At 43.0% G+C, this 10,303-nt stretch overlaps 1 protein-coding gene across 1 annotated transcript in view; it reads left to right on the forward strand.

Annotated features, from left to right (window-relative positions):
• Positions 1-10,271, forward strand: part of LOC124027533 (synaptopodin-like) — a gene marked incomplete at its 3' end in the record, with an annotated part of 46,120 nt that extends 35,849 nt beyond the window's left edge. The window contains exons 4-6 of the mRNA XM_046339943.1: positions 390-571; positions 883-2,208; positions 9,979-10,271. Coding sequence (XP_046195899.1) covers positions 390-571; positions 883-2,208; positions 9,979-10,271 — 1,801 coding nt within the window. The remainder of the gene's footprint in view (positions 1-389; positions 572-882; positions 2,209-9,978) is intronic.
• Positions 10,272-10,303: the final 32 nt, after the last annotated feature.

The raw sequence follows: 10,303 nt of genomic DNA on the forward strand, positions 1-10,303 counted from the left end.
ACAGACAACTGACATGGGAAGGGGAGAGGGAGGGTCCTAGTGGAGGGACAGAGACAGACAGACAACTGAACTGGAAGAAGGGCAGCGAGACAAAACCACCACTCTGGTCGCCACCTTTTGGAAGTGAGGTCACAGGAAGTGACATCATGGAGGACCCAGGTGACGAGCACATCTACGAGGAAGTGGACGCGATACAAGAGAGACACTTCCAGCCAGTGAACGAGAGAGAAGAGGAGGAGGAAGAGAGGAGTGGAGAGAGAGAAAGAGAGGAGATATACGAGGATATTGAGGGTGAAGTGAAGGATGAGATTATATCAGTAAATGACAACAACACTGGTCCAGTCAGAGAGGAAGTGGGGATGAATAGGGGTCATACACATACCCCACAGCTCCCCCTGAGAGCTGGCATAATGGCTTCCACAGCACCCAGGGCTCTGCTGGAGAGATCCAAAATGGCGGGCGAGCTTCTATGTCCCTGTCCAGACAGACCCCCACCATCGTCAACAGGACAGCCAGACCCTTCTTCTCCCCACCCACCATACAGCTTAAGTCCCCAGAGGCCAGGAATCCTGTCATGGATAAAAACATACCTCCAGCTCCCTCCTATCTGACCTCCACTCCTCCCCCAGCCCCTCCTACTCCACTCCCCCTCTCCCTGCTTTCACTGCCACTCGCCCTGTCGCCTTTTCCCCTCCGTCTTGCCCTGTCACCTTTTCCCCTCCGTCTTGCCCTGTCACCTTCTCCCCTCCTCCCCCTCTTTCCTCATGCCCCATGCCTCCTCTCCCAGCCTTCCCCATCCATCCTCCTCCTCCCTCCCAGTCTCTCTCCAGTCCTCCTCCCAAGTCTACTGTCATGTTCCCTAGGTCTACACCCGTCCCCCAGTACAACCCTGCTCCTACAGCTGCCCCGGTGTCCCAGTATCTACCCCCCAACCCTCTTGTCACCCAATTCATCCCATCTCCAACCTCACCCAGAGCCAACACCTTTGTCCCCTTCACCCCTCAGCCTATTGGTCAACAGAACCAGCAGCAGCCAATCAAAACGGGCATTCTGGAGAAAGGGGCGGCGGCCATCAGACGATCATCAACAGCCAGGAAGTCCATGTTCACCTTTAAGGAGAAGTCTGTCATGGCACCCAACCCTGAACTCCTCTCTCTGGTACAGGGGAACGATGATAGGAAGAAGCACGGCCTCCGCTCCGTTCCCGACTCAGCCCCAGAGGAGGAGGTGTTGGTTCTGGGGGCCGAGGCCTCTAACTTCTTAGCCAAGGAGGAGGTGAAGGCGGAGGCTGCCAACGTGCCGGAGTGGTCCTCCTGTCTCAAGAGCTCCAGAACCAGGGAACCCAGGGGGCAGCACCAGCCAGAGCAGACCCTGACCAACGCATCAGGGAAGGGGGCCGAGCTGTTCGCTAAGCGCCAGTCCAGGATGGAGAAATACGTAGTGGAGAAACAGAATGTCTCCGGTGGTGGAGGTGGCCAGATGAGGTCTCCATCTCCCACCGCGTCTCTGCCGCCATCTTGGATCTATCCATCTAATATGCCTGGCCGGGTCAAAGCTATCGCTAACAACACTGACCTCAGCGCCAGGCTGACACGGACCCTCCAGACCCCTCAGCCTGGGAACAGGAGGCCCAGCCAGCAGGCTTCAACCCCAGCCCCGGTCCCTGCAGAACCAACCCTGGAGTACGGCTGCACCAAGATAGAGATGGACCTCTCCAGGCACCAGCCCTACCAACTCAACTCCTCCCTGTTCATCTTCAACCCAGTCCAGAACTCTACCAGCACCGTGCTGAGCGCTCTGCCCCGAGTGCCCCCTCCACCACCCAAACCCCTGATCTCATCTGAGGCCTACACCAGGCAGGTCTCACTGCCCTCCTCCAACCCTCAGTCACACAACTACAACAGCCTGCCCCGATTCAGGCCTACCATGTCCCCGTCACTTCAGCCCCCATCAGGAGGAATTAGAGGTGGGGATAATTATCCTCCACAACACGGGGGGACTCCACAGCTGAGGGACCCCAGGATCACCTCTCCTGTCTCTGCCTTCTCTCCGGAGAGAGTGGCCTCTCCTCGGCCGAGCATCCAGGCACCCAGACCCACCTTCTCTGCCAAGAGGGCAGGGATCGAACCCCAGGTGTGGAGGCCTTCTTTCTTCTTCTACTTATATATTTACTCTGTTTCTCCTCGGTTTCTACTCTGCTTCTACTCGGTTTCTACTCTGTTTCTCCTCGGTTTCTACTCTGTTTCTACTGATATATTTACTCTGTTTCTACTCTGTTTCTACTGATATATTTACTCTGCTTCTACTGATATATTTACTCTGTTTCTACTCTGTTTCTACTGATATATTTACTCTGCTTCTACTCGGTTTCTACTCGGTTTCTACTCTGTTTCTACTGATATATTTACTCTGTTTCTACTCTGTTTCTACTCGGTTTCTACTCGGTTTCTACTCGGTTTCTACTCTGTTTCTACTGATATATTTACTCTGTTTCTACTCTGTTTCTACTCGGTTTCTACTCGGTTTCTACTCTGTTTCTACTGATATATTTACTCTGTTTCTACTCTGTTTCTACTCTGTTTCTACTCTGCTTCTACTCTGTTTCTACTCTGTTTCTACTGATATATTTACTCTGTTTCTACTCTGTTTCTACTCTGTTTTTACTCTGTTTCTACTGATATATTTACTCTGTTTCTACTCTGTTTCTACTGATATATTTACTCTGTTTCTACTCTGTTTCTACTCTGTTTTTACTCTGTTTCCACTGATATATTTACTCTGTTTCTACTCTGCTTCTACTGATATATTTACTCTGTTTCTACTCTGTTTCCACTGATATATTTACTCTGTTTCTACTCTGTTTCTACTCTGTTTCTACTCTGTTTCTACTCGGTTTCTACTCTGCTTTTACTCTGAACTGTGTTAACACGACCAAAGTACAACAGCTAGACAGACAGGAGAACCTTATTTTACTATATTGCACACGACAGATAGTGGATACACACACGCTATATTTTTTTGGATACCTAGATACTACAGGATTAGACGTCACTGTTGATGTTATTTCACAGTACAAAGCTCAACATAGATTAGTTCCTTGTGGAATCTTGATTTCATGGTTTGGATTTTTGCTACTTCATTAAGTGATTAAACAAAACAAGTCTGCTATGCAACTGACAAACACCCTCTGTATGCTATAGATCCAGAGATTAACAAACACTATGCTATAGATCAACAAACACTATGCTATAGATCAACAAACACTATGCTATAGATCAACTAACACTATGCTATAGATCAACAAACACTATGCTATAGATCAACAAACACTATGCTATAGATCAACTAACACTATGCTATAGATCAACTAACACTATGCTATAGATCAACTAACACTATGTTATAGATCAACTAACACTATGCTATAGATCAACAAACACTATGCTATAGATCCAGAGATCAACAAACACTATGCTATAGATCAACAAACACTATGCTATAGATCAACAAACACTATGCTATAGATCAACAAACACTATGCTATAGATCAACAAACACTATGCTATAGATCAACAAACACTATGCTATAGATCAACAAACACTATGCTATAGATCAACAAACACTATGCTATAGATCAACTAACACTATGCTATAGATCAACAAACACTATGCTATAGATCAACAAACACTATGCTATAGATCAACTAACACTATGCTATAGATCAACAAACACTATGCTATAGATCAACAAACACTATGCTATAGATCAACAAACACTATGCTATAGATCAACAAACACTATGCTATAGATCAACAAACACTATGCTATAGATCAACAAACACTATGCTATAGATCAACAAACACTATGCTATAGATCCAGAGATTAACAAACACTATGCTATAGATCAACAAACACTATGCTATAGATCAACTAACACTATGCTATAGATCAACAAACACTATGCTATAGATCCAGAGATCAACAAACACTATGCTACAGATCAACTAACACTATGCTATAGATCAACTAACACTATGCTATAGATCAACAAACACTATGCTATAGATCAACAAACACTATGCTATAGATCCAGAGATCAACTAACACTATGCTATAGATCAACAAACACTATGTTATAGATCAACTAACACTATGCTATAGATCCAGAGATCAACTAACACTATGCTATAGATCCAGAGATCAACAAACACTATGCTATAGATCCAGAGATCAACTAACACTATGCTATAGATCAACTAACACTATGCTATAGATCAACTAACACTATGCTATAGATCCAGAGATCAACAAACACTATGCTATAGATCAACTAACACTATGCTATAGATCAACAAACACTATGCTATAGATCAACTAACACTATGCTATAGATCAACTAACACTATGCTATAGATCAACTAACACTATGCTATAGATCCAGAGATCAACTAACACTATGCTACAGATCAACAAACACTATGTTATAGATCAACAAACACTATGCTATAGATCAACAAACACTATGCTATAGATCAACTAACACTATGTTATAGATCAACTAACACTATGCTATAGATCAACTAACACTATGCTATAGATCAACTAACACTATGCTATAGATCAACAAACACTATGTTATAGATCAACTAACACTATGCTATAGATCAACTAACACTATGCTATAGATCAACTAACACTATGCTATAGATCAACAAACACTATGTTATAGATCAACTAACACTATGTTATAGATCAACTAACACTATGCTATAGATCAACTAACACTATGCTATAGATCAACTAACACTATGCTATAGATCAACAAACACTATGTTATAGATCAACTAACACTATGCTATAGATCAACTAACACTATGCTACAGATCAACTAACACTATGCTATAGATCCAGAGATCAACAAACACTATGCTATAGATCAACTAACACTATAATAATAATAATAATAATAATATATGCCATTTAGCAGACGCTTTTAGCCAAAGCGACTTACAGTCATGTGTGCATACATTCTACGTATGGGTGGTCCCTGGGATCGAACCCACTACCCTGGCGTTACAAGCACCAGGCTCTACCAACTGAGCTACAGAAGGACCACTGTGCTCTAGATCCAGAGAACAACAAGCACTAAAAAACTATTTGCAAGCCAAAACTATTTGCCAAATAGTACCAAATATAAAAACCACTAAGTGCACTTGAGCTTTGGAAAAGCCCAATTTTCTGTCAGCTCCTAAATAACTTTGGGGTGAGAAATGGGTTCACACTTCTTCTTCTTTAGTTTATTGTACATTGTTTTTCCCATCTCCAGAAAGACGTGAGACAAAGAGATACAAAGCCCTTTAACAGATGTGCTGGCGTCTATTTTATGATCTATGATTTTGTCATTTAATACAAGCTGACAGACATGAAAGTAACAGGGGACTCCCTTTTAATGTCTCTGTTTCTAATATAGACTGACTGCTGTTTGAAATTCCACCGTATTCCCTTTATAGTACGCTACTTTCGACCAGGGCCCATAGGGGGCGCAGTTTCTCTGCGCTTCAGTTCGAGAACTACCAAATGATCTACTACTACTACTACCGTCCTGTGAGCCCTGGCTCTGACACCATCGATGTCAGTCATGTACCCACTGCACGTCTGCATGCAATTTGACGTAATGTTAACTTCTACGGTTTTACGACCCGACTGATTTATACCTAAATATAACTCGAGAGTGTTTTTAGATTCACCGTGTTGATCACTAAACCAGCTAGCTAGCTGACAACAACGACTATGGTTTCTCTGTTTCTCTTTTCTTTGATGGACTGATTTCTGTTTCTCTCCTGGTTAAAGCTGTATCATTTCTGTTTCTCTCCTGGTTTAAAGCTTTCTGCTTTCTGTTTCTCTCCTGGTTACAGCTTTATCCTTTCTGTTTTCCTGTTTCTCTCCTGGTTTAAAGCTTTCTGCTTTCTGTTTCTCTCCTGGTTTAAAGCTTTCTGCTTTCTGTTTCTCTCCTGGTTAAAGCTTTCGGTTCCTCTCCTGGTTTAAAGCTTTCTGCTTTCTGTTTCTCTCCTGGTTAAAGCTTTCTGTTTCTCTCCTGGTTACAACTGTATCCTTTCTGTTTTCCTGTTTCTCTCCTGGTTAAAGCTTTCTGCTTTCTGTTTTCCTGTTTCTCTCCTGGTTACAGCTGTATCCTTTCTGTTTTCCTGTTTCTCTCCTGGTTACAGCTGTATCCTTTCTGTTTTCCTGTTTCTCTCCTGGTTACAGCTGTATCCTTTCTGTTTTCCTGTTTCTCTCCTGGTTACAGCTGTATCCTTTCTGTTTTCCTGTTTCTCTCCTGGTTACAGCTGTATCCTTTCTGTTTCTCTCCTGGTTACAGCTGTATCCTTTCTGTTTTCCTGTTTCTCTCCTGGTTAAAGCTTTCTGCTCTCTGTTTTCCTGTTTCTCTCCTGGTTACAGCTGTATCCTTTCTGTTTTCCTGTTTCTCTCCTGGTTAAAGCTTTCTGCTTTCTGTTTTCCTGTTTCTCTCCTGGTTACAGCTGTATCCTTTCTGTTTCTCTCCTGGTTAAAGCTTTCGGTTCCTCTCCTGGTTTAAAGCTTTCTGCTTTCTGTTTCTCTCCTGGTTAAAGCTTTCTGTTTCTCTCCTGGTTACAGCTGTATCCTTTCTGTTTTCCTGTTTCTCTCATGGTTAAAGCTTTCTGCTTTCTGTTTTCCTGTTTCTCTCCTGGTTACAGCTGTATCCTTTCTGTTTTCCTGTTTCTCTCCTGGTTACAGCTGTATCCTTTCTGTTTTCCTGTTTCTCTCCTGGTTACAGCTGTATCCTTTCTGTTTTCCTGTTTCTCTCCTGGTTACAGCTGTATCCTTTCTGTTTCTCTCCTGGTTACAGCTGTATCCTTTCTGTTTTCCTGTTTCTCTCCTGGTTAAAGCTTTCTGCTCTCTGTTTTCCTGTTTCTCTCCTGGTTACAGCTGTATCCTTTCTGTTTTCCTGTTTCTCTCCTGGTTACAGCTGTATCCTTTCTGTTTCTCTCCTGGTTACAGCTGTATCCTTTCTGTTTCTCTCCTGGTTACAGCTGTATCCTTTCTGTTTTCCTGTTTCTCTCCTGGTTACAGCTGTATCCTTTCTGTTTCTCTCCTGGTTACAGCTGTATCCTTTCTGTTTTCCTGTTTCTCTCCTGGTTACAGCTGTATCCTTTCTGTTTCTCTCCTGGTTACAGCTGTATCCTTTCTGTTTCTCTCCTGGTTACAGCTGTATCCTTTCTGTTTCTCTCCTGGTTACAGCTGTATCCTTTCTGTTTCTCTCCTGGTTACAGCTGTATCCTTTCTGTTTTCCTGGGACCTGCTTCCTTTTGTTTTGTCTTTCTACTTTTCCTTTAATTACTTATGTTTCTTCTCTCCTGCTGTTTTCCATTCATCTACTTGTATTGTACCTTAAAGGTTCGGTTCTTTTTCTGCTCTGACTCTTCTGTTGTCGTAGTTTACTGAAGCATATAGTACATTGAACAAATGTACATCTCTGCAGGAAAACCTTTGAAAGCAGTGTATAGACACAGAATGAATGTTTTTTTCCTGAAGGCTAACACCCAGTTTAACAGTTGAAGAGCTGGCAGAGTACACAACAGTATACGTACATCTATGCAAAACAGACAACAAGGCCTTTTAAAAGATTCTCTCTGAAGATAAAGGAAACACCCTGTACAATGTGAGTGATTACACTGCATTCCACAATCTTTTTTTTTTGTGAAGGAAGGGTCTTAGCTTTCTAAAAGCCTCTCAGAGTTAAAAGCATTCAGACAAATGGTATTACCCATGGCCCCTACCTTCAAAAGAATGGTATGACCCATTGGCCTTTCTTGCCTAGCATGAAAACACTCCAGGCTCAAGGTAGAAATTAGCCTGACCCGGTGAAATATACATGGCGGACGCTCAATCAAATGGTATTACCCATGGCCCCTACCTTCAAAAGAATGGTATGACCCATTGGCCTTTCTTGCCTAGCATGAAAACACTCCAGGCTCAAGGTAGAAATTAGCCTGACCCGGTGAAATATACATGGCGGACGCTCAATCAAATGGTATTACCCATGGCCCCTACCTTCAAAAGAATGGTATGACCCATTGGCCTTTCTTGCCTAGCATGAAAACACTCCAGGCTCAAGGTAGAAATTAGCCTGACCCGGTGAAATATACATGGCGGACGCTCAATCAAATGGTATTACCCATGGCCCCTACCTTCAAAAGAATGGTATGACCCATTGGCCTTTCTTGCCTAGCATGAAAACACTCCAGGCTCAAGGTAGAAATTAGCCTGACCCGGTGAAATATACATGGCGGACGCTCAATCAAATGGTATTACCCATGGCCCCTACCTTCAAAAGAATGGTATGACCCATTGGCCTTTCTTGCCTAGCATGAAAACACTCCAGGCTCAAGGTAGAAATTAGCCTGACCCGGTGAAATATACATGGCGGACGCTCAATCAAATGGTATTACCCATGGCCCCTACCTTCAAAAGAATGGTATGACCCATTGGCCTTTCTTGCCTAGCATGAAAACACTCCAGGCTCAAGGTAGAAATTAGCCTGACCCGGTGAAATATACATGGCGGACGCTCAATCAAGCTAGTAGTCTGGACTACTTTCTTATTTAATTCTCTCTGGCACCAAACGTTAAAAAAGTGTTGATAGGTGACAGAATGCGGTCGGACCATCAAATAATTGGCGCATACATTACTCTTACAGGGGATATTGGACATTTAATCAAAGCCTATTGGTTGATAACTTGTTTTTAACTTGGGCAGAATAATTTATAAACAGATTTTTTCCAACATAACATAGGTACAGAAGATCCCCTTATTGTATGGGACACTTTTAAATGTGCCTTTAGAGGCCATGCAATTCAAACCTCATATTTAAAACAATGCATTTCAGTCAAAATAGTTAATATTAACAAAAGTAATAAGAAGGACTAACAGTACAGATAGACGGAAATAAAAACTGTACCAAAGTTAGAGGAAAAACAACAAGAAATGGAGGAACTTATTCAGGAAGGATCAAGTGTAATGGATGGAATATGTGGGAAAATGCACCAAAAATGGTTTTAATCTTCAACATAGAAATGCTACCAAATTATTTTTGCATGTTACAAATGGAGTCACCCGTGATTCATCAAACAATGTTTAGAAAGAGGAAGCAAAGTACTTTAAGCGTCAATCCAGAGCATCCCAAACATGCTTAATGGGTGACATGCCTGGTGAGTATGCAGGCCATGGAAGAACTGGGACATTTTCAGCTTTCAGGAATTGTGTACAGATCCTTGTGACATTGGGACCGTGCATTATCATGCTGAAACATGAGGTGATGGCGGCGGATGAATGGCACGGCAAGTGGCCTCGGGATCTCATCACGGCATCTCTGCGCATTCAAATTGCCATCAATAAAATGCAATGCCCATATCATAACCCCACCTCCATCTGTTCACAACATTGACATCAGCAAACCCACACTAATACACACTGTCTGCCACCTATGTAATGGTCATGCTGTTTAATCAGCTTCTTGATATGCCACACCTGTCAGGTGGGTGGATCATCTTGGCAAAGGGGAAATGCTCACTCACATGTAAATACATTTGTGCACAAAATGTAAGATAAATACGCTTTTTGTGCTTATAGAACATTTCTGGGATATTTTATTTCAGCTCGTAAAACATGGTACCAACACTCTGCATGTTGCGTTTATATTTTTGTTCAGTATAGTATGTAGAAGCTGGAAGTAGAAGCCTAAGTGTTGATGTCCATTAGTTTACTCCAATTAAGGGAGGGTGGTAGGGTTAGGGGAAAATAATAATGGAAAATATATTTAAAAATATATATATTTACAAAAAATATATATGGGTGATTGGAAATGATGCAGACAATTACATTGATGGAAGCCAAAATCTTTCTGCAAGAGTTACCCTTAGGGCCTAGGTACAGATCTAGGATCAGCCCAGGGAACAGCAGACCTACCACGCTCTTCAGGAGCCTAGGGAACAGCAGACCTACCACGCTCTTCAGGAGCCCAGGGAACAGCAGACCTACCACGCTCTTCAGGAGTCTAGGGAACAGCAGACCTACCACGCTCTTCAGGAGTCTAGGGAACAGCAGACCTACCACGCTCTTCAGGAGCCCAGGGAACAGCAGACCTACCACGCTCTTCAGGAGTCTAGGGAACAGCAGACCTACCACGCTCTTCAGGAGTCTAGGGAACAGCAGACCTACCACGCTCTTCAGGAGTCTAGGGAACAGCAGACCTACCAAGCTCTTC

This window comes from Oncorhynchus gorbuscha, unplaced genomic scaffold (genome assembly GCF_021184085.1).
Source record: "Oncorhynchus gorbuscha isolate QuinsamMale2020 ecotype Even-year unplaced genomic scaffold, OgorEven_v1.0 Un_scaffold_3338, whole genome shotgun sequence".
Lineage (NCBI taxonomy): Eukaryota > Metazoa > Chordata > Actinopteri > Salmoniformes > Salmonidae > Oncorhynchus > Oncorhynchus gorbuscha.